The sequence below is a fragment of the Delphinus delphis genome, chromosome 3 (assembly GCF_949987515.2).
Source record: "Delphinus delphis chromosome 3, mDelDel1.2, whole genome shotgun sequence".
Lineage (NCBI taxonomy): Eukaryota > Metazoa > Chordata > Mammalia > Artiodactyla > Delphinidae > Delphinus > Delphinus delphis.
The window spans coordinates 127,416,220-127,440,862 of record NC_082685.1 but is presented as its reverse complement, the minus strand read 5'-3'; the positions used below and the strand labels follow the sequence as shown (position 1 = coordinate 127,440,862).

At 38.1% G+C, this 24,643-nt stretch overlaps 1 protein-coding gene across 1 annotated transcript in view; it reads left to right on the top strand.

Moving 5' to 3' along the window:
• RAB3C (RAB3C, member RAS oncogene family) overlaps positions 1 to 23,361 on the top strand; it is a 302,764-nt gene extending 279,403 nt beyond the window's left edge. Inside the window, exon 5 of the mRNA XM_060009460.1 lies at positions 22,846 to 23,361. Coding sequence (XP_059865443.1) covers positions 22,846 to 23,033 — 188 coding nt within the window. The 3' untranslated portion in view covers positions 23,034 to 23,361. The remainder of the gene's footprint in view (positions 1 to 22,845) is intronic.
• The last annotated feature ends 1,282 nt before the right edge of the window (positions 23,362 to 24,643 follow it).

The window sequence follows — 24,643 nt, the reverse complement described above, 5'->3', positions numbered from 1 at the left end:
GATGATCTATCCATTGTTGAGAGTGGGGTATTAAAATTCCCAACTATTATTGTATCGCTCTTTATTTCTCATTTTAGCTCTGTTAGTTTTTGCTTTATATATTTAGATGTTCCACTGTTGGGTGCATAAATACTTACAATTTTTGTATATCATTATAGATTGACATCTTTATCATCATATAATGACCCTCATTGTCTCTTTGTACCATTTTTAGTTTAAAGTCTGTTTTGTCTGATATAAGTTTTTCTTTCAGTATTTTGAATATATCATCTAATTGTCTCCGGGACTGAAAAAAGTTTGTTGAGAAAGCTACCACTAATCTTATGGGTGTTCCCTTGTCACTTCTTTCTTTTCTCTAGCTGCTTTCAGAATTCTTTATATTTGACATTTGACAATTTAATTAAAATGTGTCTGATGTAGCCATATTCAGGTATATCTACTTAAGGTCCTTTAGGATTCATGGATCTGGATGTCCGTTTCCCTCACTAGGTTTGGGAAGTTTTCAGTCATTACTGCTTTAAATATATTTTCTGCTCCTTTCTCTTTCCATAATGTGGATATTGTTTCTTTTGACTGTATCCTATAAGTTCCACAGACTTACTTTACTCTTTCTCATTTTCCCTTTTGCTCCTCTGACTGGGTAATTGTAAATGTGCTGTATTCTACATTGTTGATTCTTCCTTTTGTGTGGTTGAGTCTGCTTTTGAAGCTCTTTATTGGATTCTCTAGTTCATGGTATTTTTCTGCTCTATGATATGTTTTTTGAAGTTTACTATTTTTGTTGAACTTCATATTTTTTTCATGCATTGTTTTCCTAATTTCACTTAGTTGTGTGTTCTTGTAGTTCACTAAACTTCTTTAAGAGGACTGTTCTGATCTGACAGTTCATAGATTTCCATTTCTTTAGTGTCAATTATTAGAGCCTTACTAGTTTCCTTTGGTGGTGTCACGTTTACCTGATTTTTCATGATTCTTAATTCTTTACACTGGTATCAGCACATTTGAGTAAACAGTTCCCTCATCCAAACTTTATAGGTTCACTTTGGCAGAGAGAGTTCACCAGTCAGCTCAGTTTGGGTTTCTGGATGTGTCTCTTGGCAGCATCCTTGGTGTGAAGCCACTGCCCAGGCTCTGAGGTTGGGGGGTGGGTGTGTGCTGCTGGCTCGGTTCCTTGCCCAAGCCAGGCTACAGGGTGGGCTCTGTATTTATCTGGGTTCTCTGGCCATGCTTCTTACATCGTTGGAACTGGGTACTATACTCAGCAGTAGATGGTGTTATGAATTAACTTCTCTGCCATGGCAGCATAGCAGGACATACCCCAGAGGTGGTACAGCTTGTTTAGAAACCTGAATCTGTCAAGATTGTACACTGAATTCCCTGTCCAAGTGGGGCCACTGGTTTTGCTCTCTGAAGACGAGGAAAGCCATAGGCTGTGCTCTCTGTTTAAGTGCCAATGTAAGCAGGGCTATTAGATAGGCTGCACAGCTCCCCATATGCTCTGGTTCGGTACCCTGGTCAAGTGGGCTGAAGGCTATATTCAGCAATGGGTGGAGCTATGAATTAGTTTCCCTCCCCCGACAAAAAAGTAGAACGAGATCCACTTCTGGTCTTATCTCAAGCCAACCCACATCCCAAGTTCCCAAGCCATACAGGACCACCGACAGTCTTTGCTCTGCAGAAAACCAACTCTGCCTGCCACACTCTCTGCTCAAGTGTTGTTGCAGCTTCCAGGTGTTCTGATGAACCTTTTTGATTAGGCAGTGCTGGGAGTTACGTTCAGGAGTGAGCCAGGCTATGACTCAGCTCTCGTGCCTGAGTGGGGAAAGGCCGAGTTGCAGGGAAAGAAAACTCTTTGAGGACCTGTGTCAAGCAGAACCATACCCTGCTGTGTTCCCTGGTCAGACTGCACCACCATCTTGGCTCCACAGATGAGCAAAGCCACTGGTTGGGACTGCTACTTGGGTGCTGCAGATAGGAACTCAATCTGTCAAGATCCAAGTGCTGGCTGTTGTGAGCCTCTCCCTGCACATTATCACCATCAGATTCCCAGTGGCTGAGCCTTACACATTCCCTTGCCATCCCTGGTGGGATGTGTGTGGAATGGAGGCTCCTAAGAAGCAACCCACAATACTGGGGAAGCTGAATGTCCACCCTGGGCTCTCTTTCCCACTGGAAGAAGTATCAGCTCTTGGTGTGGTGCTGTACCAGCCTGGGGGAGAAGCAACACAGTCAGCATATAGTTGCTCTTCTTACCCTGCTAATGCAGTCTGTCTTGGCTCTCTGGGTGCAGGGGGGTGCTTCAGCCTCTTTCACATGTTCTAGGATTTTCTCAGTGGTGTCTTATTACATGAATAGTTGTTAGTCATTCCCCTTGTGAAGGAATGAAGTCAGGAATGACTTGTGTCATCATCTTGGTGATAACACTCCAGAAATCTAGATTTTTAAAGGTAAGCTCAAAATATAAATGTTAGGTCTGGGGACCAGATATAACATACAGGAGCCTCTGTCTTGAAGAGTAGGTTGGATTGGGAAGGGGGAAAGGGTGAAGGACAATGATTCAAAGAGATAACTCACATGGCACAGCTGCAAGGGGCTTGTGTTGAGTCTCTACAACAGACGGGGAGTGGACAAGCTTCACTGAGTGTGGGATTCTGGGGGTGGATTGACTGAGAATGATGAACTGTAGCATGGGGAGCTGCTACACCAGCAAGCTCAGAAAGCTTCCTTTCCTCTGTATTGTTTAGCTGAGCTTCTCCCACATATGAAGTGTGTTAAGCTAATATCTGCAGAGGGAAGGACCAGGAGGAAGCCTCTACATTGAGCAGGAATGATCCTTGCATAGTTTCAGAATACTAACAAAGCAGGAGAAAGCTACCAACTAGTCAGGCCTGGCTAAGGGCAAGGACTCAAAGACTAGAATACTTGACCTTTTATTTTAGCAACACAGACCTTGGGCTGAACTCCCATTCTCCAGCTTTTGTCTGCTTTCTGCGGCCCTTCTTCAGGCAAGTGGGTCAAAATCCTTACCAATTCCTCTAAAGTCTGTCTCCAGCCTGGGGCCCAGCAGGGAACAAGCTAATACCATAGCTTGTCGTGCTGCTCAGCAATCCCAAGATCTGGCCCAAATGTCACCCACCTGGCAACAGAATGACCTTTCCTTGCTGCTCTGGTTCATTCAGTTCCACAGGAAAGGGAAGATAAGACATTGACACTGCAGCTAGAAAGTCTTCTCATTTAGGAGTTTGGGAATAGAAACCTAAGGACAGATCATAGATTTTTAACAATTAGAGATGAAAATGATTTACTGCACTATGATTTTTATGGAACGAAAAGACAGTTGTAATTTTTTTTCTCTGAAAATGAAGTTGAACACAGTCATAGTGCCCCAAAGGGTGTTTAAGATTTTTAAGATTTTCCTGGGGTGGAGAAAGAGAAACAGTTCCCCAGAATGTCTTATGGAAACAAATGGTATTTCACAACATGGCATAGCCATTGATGCGTGGGAATATGAAAAGGCTGAGAAGGTCGTAGTTAACGCTCAATATTTGAATATTTGAGCTGTGATTATAACCACTAATGCAGTACAGTTGCAAGGGGAACAGAGTCTCTTGTGGGGTGCTATGACATTTCAGTACTCTTCAGGTGCCAAGGGGAGCCTTCCCAGGACCTGCTACCTTAATGAGAAGCATGCTTTCAGCCTTAAGCTACCCTGTGTGGGTATTGGTCTGAAAAAGTGCCAGACTTCTGTGGGACCCAGCACTCACTTGACCGTCAGGGAGCCAAGTAGAGAGAGTGGTACCAGCAGCCAAGCTGAGAGTGGTTCGTGTTCCTCATATTCACCAGAATGTATTCAAATGTCCTCCTAATAAGCAGCTTCTCTGTCATCTCCACTGAGGCTAGAGCAAAAACAATGGACAAATACCTGTTTGAAATGTTTGTGTTGGGCATGAGGCGATATTTTCTGATTGACAGAATCCTTTATCGGTGGAATGGTTCCCCCAGTAAGGCATGGAGATTCCTTCTGGAGAGACCTTTTCTGGACAACATACATTCTCATTCATTTAAAACAGTGATTCTTAATAAATACATATATACGTACACCTTATTGAGATCTAATTCACATACCATGCAATTCACCCGTTTAGAGTGTTCAATTCAGTGGTTCTTAGTATGTTCACAGAGCTGTGCAACATTTACCACAATCAATTTTCATCACCCCAGGAAGAAAAGCTATGCTCATTAGTGTCTACTTCCTATTTCTCCTGACTCTATAGATTTGCCTATTTTGGACATGCCATATAAATGGAATCATATCCTATGTAGTCCTTTTTTGTCTGACTTCTTCCACTTAACATAGTGTTTTCAAGGTTTATCTACATTGTAGCCTGTATCAGTAGTTTATAGCTGAAAGGTATTCCATTATATGCATATTCCACATTTTATTTATCCATTCATCAGTTGATGGACACTCAAGCTGTTTCTTTTTGTTTATTATAACTATTGCTATTGTAAACATTTCTGTGTAAGATTTGTGTGGACGTTTGTTTTCATTTCTCGCTGTACTGTACCTAGAAGTGGAATTGCTGGGTCATACAATAAGTATGTTTAACTATTTGAGAAACTATCAGAATGTTTTCCAAAGAGGCTGCATCATTTTACACTCCCATCAGCAGTGTATAAGGATAGTAAATCTTTTATAACTGGAAGTTTGTACTCTTTGACCCCCATTTTGCCTACCCTGCCAACCCCACCTCTGGCAACCACCAATCTGTTCTCTGAATCTCTGAGCTTAATCTTTTTATTTTACATATAAATTAGATCATACAGCATTTGTCTTTCTCTGTTTGACTTATTTCACTTAGCATAATGCCTTCAAAGTCTATCCATGTTGTTGCAGAGGGCAAGGTTTCATCTTTATATGGCTGAATAATGTTCTATTTTGTGTGTGTATATATATATATACATGCGTGTATATATATATATATACACACACATATATCACATTTTTAAAATTCATTCACACAATCTATGTACTCTTAGGTTGTTTCCATGTCTTAGCTATTGTAAATAATGCTGCTATAAACATGAGGGTGCATATATTTTTTCCAGTTATTGTTTGGTTTCTTCAGATAAATAACCCAAAGGGGAATTGCTGGATCATACAGTACTTCTATTTTTAATTTTTTGAGGAACTCCATTCTGTTTTCCACAGTGGCTGCACCAATTTCCATTCCCACCAACAGTACACAAGGGTTCCCTTTTCTCCACATTCTTGCCAACACTTGTTATTTTGTTTTTGATAATAGCCATTCTGATAGGTGTGAGGTGATGTCTCATTGTGGTTTTGATTTGCATTTCCCTGATTAGTGATGTTGAGCATCTTTTCATGTACCTCTTGGCCACCTGTTTGTCTTCATCAGAAAAATGTCTGTTTAGATCCTCTTCTCATTAATTAGATTGTTTTGTTTTTTGCTATTGATATGTGTAGGTTACCTTTTCATTCTGTTGATGGTTTCCTTAGAAGCTTTTTAATTTGATGTAGTCCCACTTGTTTATTTTTGTTTTTGTTGCTCTTGCTTTTAGAGTCAGATCTAAAATATCATCACCAAGACCATTATCAAGGAGTTTACTGCTCATGTTTTCTTCTAGGAGTTTTATAGTTTTAGGTCTTATGTTCAATCATTTATCCATGTTGAGTTAATTTTTGTGTATGGTCTAAGTTAGTGATCCAGTCTTATTCTTCTCCATGTGGTTGTCCAGTTTTCTCAGCACCACTTATTAAAGAGACTGTCCTTTCTCCACTGTATACTTTTGGCTCCTTTGTTATAAATTAACTGACCACATCTACATGGTTTTCTTCCTGGACTCTCTTTTCCACTGATCTGTGTGTCTGTTTTTATGTCACAAAATACTGTTTTGATTACTATAGCTTCATAATATTGTTTGAAATCAGGGAGCATGTTGCCTCTAGCTTTGTTCTTGCTCAAGATTGCTTTGACTATTTGGGGTGTATTGTGTGGTTTCATATAAAATGTAGGATTGTTTGTTCTTTCTGTGAAAAGTGCCTTGATAGGGATTTCATTGAATCTGTAGATTCCTTTGGGTAGTATAGACATTTTAACAATACTCTTCCAATCTATGAGCATGAACTATCTTTTCATTTATTTGTATCTTCAATTTTTTTCATTGTCTTGCAGTTCAGTATACATATCTTTCACCACCTAGGTTAAATTTATTTTATTCCTTTTTAATGTAATTGAAAATGGGATTTTTAAAAATTTCTCTGATTATGTTATTATTGAATAGAAACAAAACAGATTTTTGTAATTGATTTTGTATCCTACAACTTTACCAAACTTGTTTATTAGTTCTACAGTTTTGTGACGGAGTCTTTAGGTTTTTCTATATTTAATATGTCATCTGCAGGTATTGACAGTTTTACTGCTTCCTTTCCAATTTGGATGCCTTTTATTTCCTTTTCTTGCCTGATTTCTCTGACTCAAACTTCCACTACCATGGTAAATCAAAGGGGAAAGAGACGGTATTTCTGCCTTGTTCCTTGATCTTAGAGAAAAAGCTTTCAGCTTCTCACCATTGAGTATGATGTGGGCTGGGCATATATGGCCTTTATTATGTTGAAGTACAGTCCCTCTCTATCCACTTCGTGAGAGTTTTTTTTTATCATACATGGATGCTGAATTTTGTTAAATGCTTTTTCTGCACCTATTGAGATGATGATTTTTATCTTTCATTTTGTTCATGTGGTATATCATGTTGATTGATTGATAGGCAGATGTTGAATCATCCTCGCATCCCTGGAATATAGCCCACTTAATCGTGGTGTATAAAATTCTTTTACTGTATTGTTGAATTTGGTTTGCTAATATTATGTTGAAGATTTCTTTAGGGATATTGATGTGTAATTTTCTTGTTGCGTCCTTGTTTTGGTATCTGGGTAATGCTGATATCATAAAAATATCATAAAATGAAGTGTTGCTATGAATTCTTCTTTGATAGAATTCACCAGTGAAGCATCCTGGGCTTTTATTTGTTGAGAGGTTTTTGATGACTGATCCAGTTTCCTTACTTGTAATTGTTCTGTTCAGATTATTTCTTCATGATTCCATCTTGGATAAATTCCTAGAAACATAGGTTGTCCAATTTGTTGACATATAATTGTTCATGGCAGTCTCTTATGAACATTTGTATTGCTGTGGTAATGTCTCTTCTTTCATTTCTGGTTTGAGTTCTCTTTTTTTCTTGGAAGGTCTAGCTATGGGTTTGTCAATTTTGCTTCTCTTTTCTGAGAACCAGCTATTACTTTTTGTTTGTTGCTACTTCATTCATTTCAACTCTGATCTTTGTCAGTTCCTTCCTTCTGCTAACTTTGGACTTTGTTTGTTCTTCTTTTTCTAGTTTCTTGAGGTATTAAGTTTGAGATTCTTCTTGTTTCTTAATAGAGGCATTTATCACTACGATTTTTTTAAATTTTGGTAAAATACACATAAAAATGGCTAACATGGTAAATTTTATGTTAAGTGAACAGTTCAGCATGTATTCACTTTGTTTTGCAACCAATCCCCAGAACATCTTGCAAAAGTGAAACTCTAAATGACAACTGTTTTTCCCTCCCTCAGACTCTGGCCCTCCACCTTCAGTCTCTCTGAATTTGACTTCTTTGTGACTGGTTTATTTCACATTGATTCATACATGTTGTAGCATGTGTCAGAATTTCTTTTAAGGCTGAATAATAGTCCAGTGTATGTATATACCACATTTTGTTTATCCATTCATCAGTTGATGGATACTTGGGTTAGCTTCCACCTTTTGGCTATTGTGAATGATGCTGTAATGAACATGGGTGTAGAGAGGCTAGTGAATCTTAACCTTTCGTGTGCATAAGAAACCACCTAAGGAGCTATTTAAAGGGCATATTCAAGGCCCTTCTCCTCCTCACAATTCCAGTATGTCTGGGGGTGAAGTTTAAAAGCTCTTAAGTACTTCAGGTGATTCTACTGAAGGTATCCTTCTACTGGTATGACGTTAGGGTGTAGGATCACATCCCTTGGTTAGAAGAGTGAAATCTGGTTTGTACCACCTCTCTCTGCTGCCTCACCCTGGGACAACATGAAATGCATCACTGTTCACATTATAGGGATGCCAGAAGGAGGAGAGAGAGAGAAAGGGCCTGAGAAAATATTTGAAAAGATTATAGCTGTAAACTTCCCTAACACGTGAAAAGAAACTGTCACAGAAGTCCAGGAAGTATAGAGAGTCCCATACAAGATAAACCCAAGGAGGAACACCAAGACACATTCTAATCAAACTGACAAAAATTAAAAACAAAGAGAAAATAGTAAAATCAACACACAAGGGAACCCCATAAGGTTATCAGCAGAAACGGTAAGCCAGAAGGGAGTGGCATGATATATTTAAAGTGATGAAAGGGAAAAAACCTACAAACAAGAATACTCTACCCAGCAAGGCTCTCGTTCAGACTCGACAGAGAACTCAAAAGCTTTACAGACAAGCAAAAGCTAAGAGAATTCAGCACCACCACACCAGCCTAACACACAATAAGGGACCTTCTCTAGGTGGGGGAAATAAAGGCCATAATTAGAAACAAGAAAATTACTAATTAGAAACAAGAAAATTACTAATGGAAAAGCTCACCAGTAAAGGCAGGAAATCATCCACACAAAAATAGGATATCAAACCCAGCATTCGTCAGAAGAGGAGAGTACAAATGCAGGATATTGGAAATGCATTGGAAATTAAGAGACCAGTAACTTAAAACACTCTTGTTTATACATAGGCTGCTATACCAAAACCTCATGGGAACTGCAAACCAGAAATATACAATAGATACACACACACAAAAGGAATCCAAATCTAATACTAAAGATAGTCATCAAATCACAAGAGAACAAAAGGGTACTGGAAGAAAAAAGACATACAACTGAAAGAAAAAAGACCTACAAAAACAAATCCAAAACAATTGACAAAATGGCAATAAGAACATACATATCAGTAATTACCTTAAATGTAAATGCTCCAATCAAAGCATAGGCTGGCTGAAGGGATATAAAAACAAGACCTGTATATATGCTGTCTTACAAGAGACTCACTTCAGACTGAGGGGCACATACAGACTGACAGTGAGGGTATGGAAAAAGATATTACATGCAAATGGAAATCAAAAGAAAACTGATGTAGCAATACTCATATCAGACAAAATAGACTAAAATTAAGACTGTTGTAAGACACAAAGGACACTACATAATGAAAAAGTGAGGATCAATCCAGGAAGAAGATTAACAATTGTAAATATGTATGCACCCAACGTAGGAACACCTCAATATATAAGGCAAATGCTAACAGCCATAAGGGGAGAAATCAACTGTAACACAATAGTAGTGGGGGATTTTAACACCTCACTTTCATCAATGGACAAACCATCCACACAGAAAATCAGTAAGGAAACCCAGGCCTTAAATGACACATTAGACCAGATGGACTTAATATTTGTAGAACATTCCATCCAAAAGCAGCAGAATACACATTCTTCTTAGGTGCACATGAAACGTTCTTCAGGATAGATCATATCTTGGGCCACAAATCAAGCCTTGATGAATTTAAGAAAATTGAAATCATATCAGGCATCTTTTCCAACCACAACCCTATGAGATTAGAAATCAATTACAGGAAAAAGAAACTGTAAAAAACACAAACACATGGAGGCTAAACAATATGCTACTAAATAACCAATGGATCACTCAAGAAATCAAAGAGGAAATCAAATAAGTACCTAGAAACAGACGACAATGAAAACATGATGAACCAAAACCTATCAGAGGCAGCAAAAAAGCAGTTCCAAAAGGGAAGTTCATAGCAATACAACCTCACCTCAGGAAAAAAGAAAAATCTCAAACAACCTAACCTTACATCTAGAGCAACTAGAGAAAGAAGAACAAACAAAACCCAAAGTTAGTAGAAGGAAAGAAATCATAAAGATCAGAGCAGAAATAAATGAAATAGAAATGAAGAAAACAGTACAAAAGATCAATGAAGGCTGGCTCTTCAGAAAGACAAACAAAATCAATAAACCTTTTGCCAGACTCATCAAGGAAAAAAGAGAGAGGGCTCAAATCAATAAAAATAGAAATGAGGGAGGACCTTCAAGATGGCGGAGGAGTAAGACATGGAGATCAACTCCCTCTACAAAAATACATCTACATGCAGAACAGCTCCTACAGAACACTGACAGAGACCTCAGACTACCCAAAAGGCAAGAAACTCCCCACATACCTGGCCGTGTGGCTGACAGGGTCTTGGTGCTCTGGCTGGGTGTGAGGCCTCTGAGGTGGGAGAGCAGAGTTCAGGACACTGGTCCACCAGAGACCTCCCAGCACCTCATAATATCAGTCAGCAAGAGCTCTCCCAGAGATCTCTCTCTCAACACTAAGGCCCACCTCCACTCAATGACCAGCAAGTTCCAGTGCTGGACATCCCATGCCAAACAACTAGAAAGACAGAACACAACCCCACCCATTAGCAGAGAGGCTGCCTAAAATCATACTAAGTTCACAGACACCCCAAAACACACTTCCGGATGTAGCCCTGACTGCCAGAAAGACAAGATCCAGCTTCATCCAACAGAACACAGGCGCACCAGTCCCCTCCACCAGGAAGCCTACACAACCCACTGAACCAACTTTAGCCACTGGGGGCAGGCACCAAAAACAATGGGAACTACGAACCTGAAGCCTGCAAAAAAAGACCCCAAACACAGTAAGTTAAGCAAATGAGAAGGCAGAGAAACAGCAGATGAAGGAGCAAGGTAAAAACCCACCAGACCAAACAAATGAGGAAATAGGCAGCCTACCTGAAAAAGAATACAGAGTAATGATAGCAACAGTGATCCAAACACTTGGAAATAAAATGGAGAAAATATAAGAAACGTTTAACAAGGACCTAGAAGAACTAAAGAGCAAACAATGATGAACAGCACAATAAATGAAATTTAAAATTATCTAGAAGGAATCAATAGCAGAATAACTGACACAGAAGAACGGATAAGTGACCTGGAAGATAAAATAGTGGAAATAACTGCTGCAGAGTAGAATAAAGAAAAAAGAATGAAAAGAATTGAGGGCAGTCTCAGAGACCTCTCAGAAAACATTAAACACATGAACATTCAAATTATAGCATCCAGAAGAAGAAGAGAAAAAGAAAGGGACTGAGAAAATACTTGAAGAGATTATAGTTGAAAACTTCCCTAATATAGGAAAGGAAATAGCCAACCAAGTCCAGGAAGTACAGAGATTCCCATACAGGATAAATCCAAGGAGAAACATGCCAAGACACATATTAATCAAACTATCAAAAATTAAATACAGAGAAAAAATATTAAAAGCAGGAAGAGAAAAATAACACACAAGGGAATCCCCATAAGGTTAACAGCTGATCTTTCAGCAGAAACTCTGCAAGCCAGAAAGGAGTGGCAGGACATAATGAAACTGATGAAAGGGAAAGCCTACAACCAAGATTACTCTACCCAGCAAGGATCTCATTCAGATTTGATGGAGAAATTAAAAACTTTACAGACAAGCAAAAGCTAAGAATTCAGCATGACCAAACCAGCTTTACAACAAATGCTAAAGGAACTTCTCTAGGCAGGAAACACAAGAGGAGGAAAAGAGCTACAATAACAAACCCAAAACAAGTAACAAAATGGTAATAGGAACATACATATCGATAATTACCTTAAATGTAAATGGATTAAATGCTCCAACCAAAAGACATAGACTGGCTGAATGGATACAAAAACAAGACCCATATATATGCTGTCTACAAGAGACCCACTTCAGACCTAGGGACACATACAGACTGAAAGTGAGGTGATGGAAAAAGATATTCCATGCAAATGGAAATCAAAAGAATGCTGGAGTAGCAATTCTCATATCAGACAAAATTCTCATATCAGACAAAATAGACTTTAAAATAATGACTATTACAAGAGACAAAGAAGGACCCTATATAATTATCAAGGGATGAATCCAAGAAGAAGATATAACAATTGTAAATATTTATGCACCCAACATAGGAGCACCTCAACACATAAGGAAAATGCTAAAAAGCCATAAAAGGGGAAATCAATAGTAACACAATAATAGTAGGGGACTTTAACACCCCACTTTCACCAATGGACAGATCATCCAAAATGAAAGTAAATAAGGAAACACAAGCTTTAAATGATACATTAAACAAGATGGACTTAATTGATAATTATAGGACATTCCATCCAAAAGCAACAGAATACACTTTGTTCTCAAGTGCTCATGGAACATTCTCCAGGATAGATCATATCTTGGGTCACAAACCAAGTGATAAATTTAAGAAAATTGAAATTGTATCAAGTATCTTTTCCAACCACAACATTATGAGACTAGATATCAATTACAGGAAAAAAATCTGTAAAAAATACATACACATGGAGGCTAAACAATACACTACTAAATAAGCAAGAGATCACTGAAGAAATCAAAAACTACCTACAAACAAATGACAATGCAAACAAAATGACCCAAAACCTATGGGATGCAGCAAAAGCAGTTCTAAGGAAGATGTTTATAGCAATACAACCGTACCTCAAGAAACAAGAAAAATCTCAAATAAACAACTTAATCTTACACCTAAAGCAATTAGAGAAAGAACATAAAGAACCCCAAAGTTAGCAGAAGGAAAGAAATCATAAAGATCAGATCAGAAAAAAATATGAAAGAAATGAACAATAGCAAAGATCAATAAAGCTAAAAGCTGGTTCTTTGAGAAGATAAACAATTGATAAACCATTAGCCAGATTCATCAAGAAAAAAAGATAGAATAGAATATGATGCAGTGGTAGAATAGAATTAGAAATGAAATTAGAAATTAGAAATGAAAAAGGAGAAGTAACAACTGACACTGCAGAAATACAAAGGTTAATGAGAGATTACTGCAAGCAACTATATGCCAATAAAATGGACAACCTGGAAGAAATGGACAAATTCTGAGAACAGCACAAATTCTGAGAACAGCACAACCTTCTGAGACTGAACCAGGAATAGAAAATATAAACCAGGAAGAAATAGAAAATATAAACAGAGCAATCACAAGCACTGAAATTGAAACTATGATTAAAATCTTCCAACAAACAAAAGCCCAGGACCAGATGGTTTCACAGGTGAATTCTATCAAACATTTAGAGAAGAGCTAACACCTATCCTCCTCAAACTCTTCCAAAATATAGCAGAGGGGAGAATTCTCCCAAACTCATTCTATGAGGCCACCATCACCTTGATACCAAAACCAGAAAAAGGTATCACAAAAAAAGAAAACGACAGGCCAGTATCCCTGATGAACATAGATGCAAACATCCTCAACCAAATACTAGTAAATACAATCCAACAACACATTAAAAGGATTATACACCATGATCAAGTGGAGTTTATCCCAGAAATGCAAGGATTTTTCAGTATATGCAAATCAATCAATGTGATACACCATATTAACAAATTGAAGGAGAAAAACCATATGATCATCTCAATAGATGCAGAAAAAGCTTTTGACAAAATTCAACACCATTTATGATAAAAACCTTACAGAAAGTAGGCATAGAGGGAACCTACCTCAATATAATAAAGGCCATATATGACAAACCCACAGCCAACATTGGGCTCAACAGTGAAAAACAGAAAACATTTCCTCTAACATCAGGAACAAGACAAGGTTGCCACTCTCCCCACTGTTATTCAACATACTTTTGGAAGTTTTAGCCACAATAATCAGAGAAGAAAAAGAAATAAAAGGAATCCAAATCAGGAAAGAAGTAAAGCTGTCACTGTTTGCAGATGACATACTATATATATAGAGAGTATCCTTAGGATACTACCAGAAAACTAGAGCTAATCAATGAATTTGGTAAAGTAGCAGGATGCAAAATTAATGCACAGAAATCTCTTGCATTCCTATACATTAATGATGAAAAATCTGAAAGGGATATTAAGGAAACACTCCCATTTACCACTGCATCAAAAAGAATAAAATACCTAGGTATAAACTTACATAAAGAGACAAAATACCTATATGCAAAAACTATAAGACACTGATGAAAGAAATTAAAGATGAAAGAAATTAAAGATGATAGAAACAGATGGAGAGATATACCATGTTCTTGGATTGGAAGACTCAACACTGTGAAATGATATACTGCCCAAAGCAATCTACACATTCAATGCAATCCATATCAAACTACCAATGGCATTTTTTCACAGAACTAGAACAAAAAATTTCACAATTTGTATGGAAAGTCAAAAGATCCTGATACCCAAAGCAATCTTGAGAAAGAAAAATGGAGCTGGAGGAATCAGGCTCCCTGACTTCAGACTATACTAAAAAGCTACAGTAATCAAGACAGTATGGTACTGGCACAGAAACAGAAATATAGATCAATGGAACAAGATAGAAAGCCCAGAGATAAACCCATGCACCTATGGTCAACTAATCTATGACAAAGGAGGCAAGGATATACAATGGAGAAAAGACAGCCTCTTCAATAAGTGGTGCTGGGAAAACTGGACAGCTACATGTAAAAGAATGAAAGTAGAACACTCCCTAACACCATACACAAAAATAAACTCAAAATGGATTAAAGACCTAAATGTAATGCCAGACACTATAAAACTCTTAGAGGAAATCATAGGCAGAACATTTTATGACATAAATCACAACAAGATCCTTTTTGACCCACCTCTTAGAGAAATAGAAATAAAAACAAAACTAAACAAGTGGGACCTAGTGAAACTTAAAAGCTTTTGCACAGCAAAGGAAACCAAAGGAAACCATAAACAAGATGAAAAGGTAACCCTCAGAACAGGAGAAAATATTTGCAAATGAAGCAACTGACAAAGGATTAATCTCCCAAATATACAAGCAGCTCATGCAACTCAATATCAAAAAAACAAACAACCCAATCCAAAAATGGGCAGAAGACCTAAAAAGACATTTCTCCAAAGATATAAAGATTACCAACAAACAAATGAAAGGATGCTCAACATCACTAATCATTAGAGAAATACAAAACAAAATTACAATGAGGTATCACCTGATACCAGTCAGAATGGCCATCATCAAAATATCTACAAACAATAAATGCTAGAGAGGGTGTGGGAAAAAGGGAACCCTCTTGCACTGTTGGTGAGAATGTAAATTGATACAGCCACTATGGAGAACAGTATGGAGGTTCCTTTAAAAGTAAAAATAGAACTACCATAAGACCCAGTAATCACACTACTGGACATCTACCCTGAGAAAACCATAATTCAAAAAGAATCATGTACCACAATGTTCATTGCACCTCTATTTACAATAGCCAGGACATGGAAGCAATCTAAGTGTCCATCGATAGATGAATGGGTATATATATACAATGAAGTATTACTCAGCCATACAAAGAATGAAATTGAGTTATTTGTAGTGAGGTGGATGGACCTAGAGACTGTCATACAGAGTGAAGTAAGTCAGAGAGAGAAAAACAAATACTGTATGCTAACACATATATATGGAATCTAAAAAATAATAATATATGTTTCTGAAGAACCTTGGGGCACGACAGGAATAAAGAAGCAGATATAGAGAATGGACTTGAGGACACTGGGAGGGGAAAGGGTAAGCTGGGACAAAGTGAGAGAGTGGCATGGACATACATATTACCAAATATCAAATAGATAGTAGTGGCAAGTAGCTGCATAGCACAGGGAGATCAGTTAAGTGCTGTGTGACCACCTAGAGGGGTGGGACAGGGAGGGTGTAAGGGAAATGCAAGAGGGAGGGGATATGGGGATATATGTATACGTATAGCTGATTCTCTTTTTTATACAGCAGAGACTCATACACCATTGTAAAGCAATTATACTCCAGTAAAGATGTTAAAAAAAAAAAGAAATGAAAAATAAGATACAACTGACACCACAGATACACAAAGTATCATAAGAATTAGTTCAAACAACTATATGCCAATAAAATGGACAACCTAGAAGAGATGGACAAATTCTTAGAAAGGTACAACCTTCCAAGACTGAACCAGGAAGAAATAGAAACTGTGAACAGACCCATCACAAGCACTGAAATTGAAACTGTGATTAAAAATCTTCCAAAAGCCCAGTACCAGAGGGCTTCTCAGGCAAGTTCTATCAAACATTTAGAGAAGAACTAACACCTATCCTTCTCAAACTCTTCCAAAAAATTGCAGATGAAGGAACACTCCCAAGCTCATTCTTTGAGGTTGCCATCACCCTGATACCAAAACCAGATGAAGATACCACAAAAAAAGAAAATTACAGGGAAATGTCACTGATGAACATAGATGCAAAAATCCTCAATAAAAATACTAGCAAACCGAATCCAGCAACACATTAAAACCGAATTCACCAACACATTAAAAGGATCATACATCATGATCAATTGTGATTTATCGCAGGGATGCAAGGATGCTTCAATATACGCAAATCAATCAATATGATACACCATATTAACAAACTGAAGGAGAAAAACCATATGATAATCTCAGTAGATGCAGAAAAATCTTTTGACAAAATTGAACACCCATTTATTATTAAAAACTCTCCAGAAAGTGGGCATAGAGGGAACCTACCTCGACATAATAAAGGCCACATATGACAAACCCACAGCAAACATCATTCTCAATGGTGAGAAACTGAAAGCATTTCCTCTAAGCTCAGGAACAAGACAATGCTCACTCTCACCACTTTTATTCAATATAGTTTTGGAAGTTCTAGCCATATCAATCAGAGAAGAAAAAGAAATAAAAGGAATCCAAATTGGAAAAGTAGTAAAACTGTTTGCAAAAGACATGATACTATACATAGAAAATCCTAAAGATGCTACCAGCAAACTACTAGAGCTCATCAATGAATTCGGTAAAGCGGCAGGGTACAAAATTAATACACTGGGATTTCTTGCATTTATATACACTAACAATGGAAGATCAGAAAGAGAAATTAAGGAAACAATCCCATTTATCATCACATCAGAAAGAATAAAATACCTAGGACTAAACCTACCTAAGGAGGCAAAAGACCTGTACCCTGAAAACTATAACATGCTGATGAAAGAAATTGAAGACAAACAGATGGAAAGACACACCATGTTCTTGGATTGGAAGAATCAATATCGTCAAAATGACTATACTACCCAGTGCAATCTACCAATTCAATGCAATCCCTATCAAATTACCAATGGCTGTTTTTGCAGATCTAGAACAAAAAATCTTAAAATTTGTATGGAAACACAAAAAGCCCCAAATAGCTAAAGCATCCTGGAGAATGAAAAACTGAGCTGGAGAAATCAGGTTCCCTGACTTCAGACTATACTATAATGCTACAGTGATCAAAACAGTATGGTAGGGACTTCCCTGGGTGGCACAGTGGTTAAGAATCCTTCTGCCAATGCAGGGGACACAGGTTCAATCCCTGGTCTGGGAATATCCCACATGCCACAGAGCAACTAAGCCCATGTGCCACAACTACTGAGCCTGCATTCCACAATTACTGAAGCCTGCGCGCCTAGAGCCCATGCTCCACAACAAGAGAAGCCACAGCAATGAGAAGCCCACACATGGCAACGAAGAGTACTCCCCACTCCCCACAACTAGAGAAAAGCCCATGCACAGCAACAAAGACCCAATGCAGCCAAAAAAATAAATAAAATTAGAAGAAAAAAAAAAGCAGTATGGTACTGGTGCAAAGACAAATTGCTGTGTCAGTGGACCAGGATAGAAAGCTCAGAAATAGACCCTTGCATCTATGGTCAATTAATCTACGACAAAGGAGGCAAGAATATACGATGGAGAAAAGCCAGTCTTTTCAATAAGTGATGCTGGGAAAACTTGACAGCTACACATAAATGAAAGAAATTAGAACACTAACACTATACATAAAAGTACACTCAAAATTGATTAAAGACCTAAATGTAAGGCTGGACACTATAATACTCTTAGAGGAAGACATAGGCAGAACACTCTGACATAAATCACAGCAGTATCTTTTTGGATCCACCTCCTAGAGTAATGAAAACAAAAATAAACAAATGGGATCTAATTAAACTTAAAAGCTTTTGCACAGCAAAGAAAACCATAAAGTGAAAAGATAACACACAGAATGAGAGAAGATATTTGCAAATGGAGCAACCAGCAAGGGATTAATCTCCAAAATATACAAACAGCTCATGCAGCTCTATATCAAAAAACCAAAAACCCAGTCAAAAAATGGACAGATGATCTAAATAGACATTTCTCCAAAGAATACATACAGTTGGCCAAAAAGCACATGAAAAGATGCTCAACGTCACTAATTATTAGAGAAATGCAAATCAAACCTACAATGAGGTGTCACCTCACAATGGTCAGAATGGCCAACATTACAATATCTACAAACAGTAAATACTGGAGAGGATGTGGAGAAAAGGGAACCCTCCTAGACTGTTGGTGGGAATGCAAATTGGTACAACTGTTATGGAGGACAGTATGGAGGTTCCTTAAAAAACTAAAAATAGAGCTGCCATATGAGCCAGCAATCCCACTCCTGTGTTTTTTCCAGAGAAAACCATAATTTGAAAAGATACATGTACCCCAATGTTCATTGCAGCACTATTTACAATAGCTAAGACATGGAAGCAACTAACTGTCCATTGACAGAGGAATGGATAAAGAAGATGTGATACATATATACAGTGGAATATTACTCAGTCATAAAAAAAGAATGAAATAATGCCATTTGCAGCAACATGGATGGATCTAGAGATTATTATACTAAGTAAGACACTTAGAGAAGGACAAATATCTGTTGATATTACTTACATGTGGAATCTATAAAAATACAAATGAAATTATTTACAAAACAGAAACAGACTCACAGATTTCAAAAACAAATTTATGGTTACCAAAGGGGAAATATGGTGGCGGCGGATAAATCAGGAGTTTGGGATTAACATATACACACTACTATATATAAAATAGATAACCAGCAAGAACTCTACTTAATATTCTTAATAATTTATACGGGAAAAGAATCTGAAAAAGAATGAATGTATGTATGTAACTGAATCACTTTGCTGTACACCTGAAACTAACACAACATTGTAAATCAACTTATAGTCCAATAAATGTTTATTAAAAAAAGATGTTCTGAACCCTGGTGCAAGGCTTATCCAGCTTGGAACAGTGCTGTCTGTGCCAGAGAGAAATTAGAATGGATGATTAGTGCTTCTGTGACCAACTGAAAGTGTTCACTGATTTGTTGATGAAAACATGTGTATGCTGCAATTATTGATACAGGATGATATAGTCTGAGGGACAGGTGTCCAAGGCTGTAGGCTAAGTCAGTAACCTATTTATTAGGAGATCTCTGTCACCCTTCACAATCAGCTTGCTCTGTGACCTTGGGCTACTTATTTGATCTGCCAAATCACGCTGTCCTACCTAGTAAATTGGAAATGATCTTCAAAGTTTTATGAAAAAGACTGTTTCCTAGGGATCACTGACTGAAGTGCTGGCTTTCCACTGATGTTCGTGTGTATGAATGGGAGGTTAAATATTTCTAAGAACAAGGTCATGCTGCTATAGTTGAATTTAGTATGATACATTGGTAGGTAATGGCCATAAAACCCAACAATGACTCAATAGAAGAATAAAGGCTGAAGTAGGCTGAAGTGTTTGAATTTGTGGTTACAATTTAGTTCATGAGCTTTAAACACCATGGACACCCATAGGTGTGGAGTGTGGTCGCACATAGAGTTGCTTGGTTGTAGATACTGATCCCCCAGGATGGAGAATCATTTATTGCACAGTAAACTTGCTTTGCCCTGAATCCAAACAACTATATGCTAAAATAATGATGTTGAGTTTGATCCTGAATATCTCATTTTATGACCAACAGCACATGTGGTCAATGAGAGGAGGCCTAATTTCCAGAACCTTTCACATATTTCTCTATAGACATATAGCTGTCCTGATGGCCACCTTGATGAACCTTAAGCAGCACAAAATACCAGAGTACCTTTGGAATCATTAAGAAAAGATGTTTCATATGTTTCACCCGGAGTGTTAAATCTAGTTAATCACTAACTATGTAAATTGATGAAAGTTTGTTGTATTACTTAACATAGAACTTCCAGTTCAACTGGAACCAAACAGTAGGCTTTGCAGAGTATCTGAAGGAGGAGGAGAGTGTTCAGGTTTAGTTCAAATGCCAGCTTTGCCACTACTGGCTGATCAAGTAAATGAGCAAAGTACTCAGCCATTTTCTGCCTCTATTTCCTTATCAATAATTTGGAGAAAATACTGGCACCTACCTTACAGATACAGTGTTTTAAATAGCACCTGTTCTACAGTAACCTCCCAAATGTTAGTTTCTTACTATTATTGTTGTGATAATAGTATTATTTAATTATATAGTTATTGTATAATTATATAATAACATTTTCTGGTTTGCTTGGCACTTTTACATATATTTTCTCATTTGAGCCTAATGTAAGACAAATGTCATAAATAAAGAACATAAGAATAAAAACATGACTTTCCCATGGTCACAAAGCCAGTAAGTATTGCTCCTATGGCTAAATCTCCCATCTGACAATCCATCCCTCTCACCACATTATGGCATCTCCTTCTCCAGCCATGCTGGATAAATGGAGGGCTGTTATAATATGGTGTTCTCTTCCTGGGGTTCCAGGGTAAGGTCAAGACACAGAGCATTCTGGCTCCTGGGCTCAAGGATCATTTTACTGACCTTAAGTTGTACACCAGCAGCATTGTGTGTCTCTAAGCCCAGATTAAAAGAATCACATTTGATAAAGGTTTGCACGGATTACTGTGGTTTGTTTTACAATGGCCAAATCTTTTATGATACCCTTCAAGTTCAGTGCCTTCCCCCAAATCATGCTAATAAATAAAAGATGTGTCAGCAGAAGCGATGAGAGAAAAGTGAAACCTTTGGAGAAAAAAAAATCCCATAATTTATCACAAAGTCTCATTTAGGGATCTTGATTTCAGTGGGGTTTTGGTATCTTGTGACTTAAAGCACCCTCCTGTTAACACTGAGAAAATCCCCACAAGGATGCAAATAGTTCTGACATCTAGGCAAGTATGGATTCTAAGCAATTGTGCTTTCCAAAATCTGGATCAAATTGCTGAAAGGTGAACGATCTAGCCCTATAGATTGCAAACATTAGAAAAGAGGATTCTGTTAATGCCAGAATTTTGTAAAGAAATTAGGAATTTAAGAGAGCTATATAAACACTGTCCAGAGAGACAAATGCAAGGGAAATAAATACAAGGCAAAGAGGGCTTGAAATATTCTCTATTTTATAGAACCTGGCTTAACTCATGCTCGCTCCTTCAGCTCAAATCCTGCGGTTACTCACTCGGATTTTAACAGTAGAATACACAGTAACTAAAGAAATTCGAGCTCAGATATCATCATCTATCTTAACTAAATTTTAATTCACGAAAATTGCTTTTTGTTGTTTATCTTCAATACTGCTTAAGAAAATAAATATTTCTAGCTCATGAGAGCGATTTTGACATGGATTCAAAATATTAATCCATTTTTTCCTCTTTTGGCCCCAGGAGCTGGGATGAAATCACATGATTTAATCATTCTGAATCCATGTGGCTCCTCAGAGATAGGGCCAGATGTAACCAGAGGATTTATAGGGTGTAAAATTCAGAATGGATTAGGACAGCATTTCTGTGTTCAACCCAATACATCCTAAATCAACATTCCCTGGATGGACCAGAGCAATCTCTGGCTGGCCTAGTGGGGAGGTTGTCATGGCAACTGACTGGCAAGCTCAGCCCGTGGAATGTGAATGCGAACAATAGTGACAAGGCTGTGTACAGAGCAGCCTACTAAGGCTGCTTCTACCCAGGTACAGTGACACATCAGTCGATGCGTGAAACTGTCACTGCATTTTTTTGTAACTTCTTGCACTTCTGGCAGCTTATTTGAAATTTATCGTGTCCTTTCCCAGATGTTGATAAAACATTGCTGCTGACAGGTAACAGAAGATATGGAAAAATCAGCACCAGTAGCTAGCTGCAATGGTATACAAAGCCCTGGAGGGCTGTTAGGCTAACACCACTCAAATTTCCTAAAGGAGGCTGGAGCACGCTTAGGGTAAATCCAATGATTCTTTAGTGCCACCTTATGTCCAGTTAAATACAGGAAATTTACCAAAGGCCTACCCTCAAACACTTTACTAGGCAGCAGTAGGACAGACATGGAAAAAGTTAGAGCTGCATTATGTGGGAGTTTGGGAGTCCCTTTCACAGCAGAATATGAACATGAAGTCTTCTAAGCCTGAAGTTAAAGAAAAAATGAAAATTAATAATTTTGGTAGAATCTGAAATGAGGAAATTTTTTAAAAAAATGCCAAATAACCCCAGACCTAGAAAAGATTAGAAGAGGCTGCATGCTGATCCAGGGGTTGCAGGAAGAGATGGCAGAGACAGACTGTGTCAAGGATTCTTCATGTCGTCCTTACTAACTAACTCTTGCCAAGGCTTTTTTTTTTTTTTGTCTAGAGAAAAATTAGATGTGAACATCACTAATTCGACTTTATAATTCTTGTTAATGGATAGCAAGATGGTAGCATTTGTTCAATCCTGCCTCTCATCTCCCACCCAAACCAAACCTACCAGCACTGCTGTCCTACCATCACCATGTCCCATTTAATTTCCGCAGAAGTATGAAGCGACCAAGCTGTGTTTCTTTGTGTTTCTTCCAGGTTTTGAGTTTTTTGAAACAAGTGCCAAGGATAACGTTAATGTGAAGCAGACATTTGAGCGTCTCGTGGATATCATCTGCGACAAAATGTCCGAGAGTTTGGAGACAGATCCAGCCATCACTGCCGCAAAGCAGAACACGAGGCTCAGGGAAACGCCTCCTCCACCGCAGCCCAACTGTGGCTGTTAGTGTCCCGGTACAGGCAGCTCCAGAGGGGTTGGTTGCTAAAAATAGCATTTATAAATGGTCAATTAGCCTTCATTTATACTGCCTAATAATTATTTGAGGGAAATCTTTGATGTCTGTGGCTCGAACATGCATTCAATTCCGGGGAGATTTCCGGTGTTAATAAGTGACAAATATGTGATCTTAACTTTGTAAGGACTATCCATCTATAAACATCAGATGTTTGCATGTGATTTGTTATTTGTCTTCTAGGCTCTTTTTGTTTCAGGTTTCTTAGATTAAGCTACTGCTGGGACCTCTGATTATAATTTCAGTACAACTGAGTTTTGGGCTACGGGTTCAAATTATGCTATTCACTTGTAGGGATGATAACCAAGAAATTGGTTGTGTGTGTGGTGTGAGCAGGGCGAGATCTCAGGAGGCCTTATTTGCTTTACTCTCAATCGAAAATCAAGTGGAAATGTTACTCATGATTAGGGAGACTGTCATGGGTCTGGTTGGTTTACTGTTCAGGAAAGGTATCTATTTTTCAGTGTTATTATAACTGAGAAGACCATTGACTATAAAGAACTTGAAATATTGTTTAAGGCCCTTGCAAATTTACCAAGAGATTAATATTTACCTGACTGGAAGTAGATTTTAACAGTAGTCTTAGTTTAGATGTTTAAATAAGGAATACCTAACCCAAGACAGCACCACCCAACATTCTGAATATTTGAGGGCACTGACAGACAGAGGTATCTGCTGAATGTGTTATGTAGCAAGCGTCTTAACCAAGAAGGATATGAGTAGCAGTGGGATTCCAAGGCCTGAGCTCCCCCCCATGACATATACCACCGCGACTTTCTGGAACAATTACCAACGCTTGGAACAGAGGTCAAGTTGAAGCTTGTTAGAGCACCTCTTCCCATAGGATGTAGGCTTGCTTCCCCCAACATTGCCTTCTGCTCGCACCTCCCTAGGTTCTTTTACCTGGCTAGAAATCAGTTAAACAGTATCTCCATGGCTCTCAGATTGAGGAAAAGACAATTATCATCTCTAATCTTTTTCAATCCAAGTATTTATACCTTTAAGGCGTATCCCCATTCTGTAAGCCTTTAAACATGCTTAAGTTACTCAGAGACCTCTCTTTGGAGCTGAGAGTTACAGAAAAATCTTAGGGTGCCATAAGCAATTTGAGAGGAGAAAGGAAACCATTTGAACACCCAGATTCTTTCTCCTAGAGATTCCTTCGCCTGGATTTCCTGAAGACCATATATGATTAACAAGCAAACCAATCCCACCAGCGATTCTAAGTGAGGACTGAAAAGAGACACAGCATCTGTATCACCACCCAGCATTGTTTACGGCTAGGACTTTAAGGCAGCAGGCACACATTGGCATATTTGGAAGGGCAGTTCCATTAAGTGAACTTTCCCCTTTTTTGGTGATCATGTAAAAGATTTTTTTCTCTTTTCAAAAACAGAGACACTTCCCATGAAAGTATTGAGCGCAAGATTCTTGAGCAAGGATATTGATAGGGAAAGATGCATATCTAAAGAGATCTCTGGAGGATAAATGCCTGCAAGACAGGGAACTAGGTCACATATATTACTAGTAAGTTAGAAGATGAA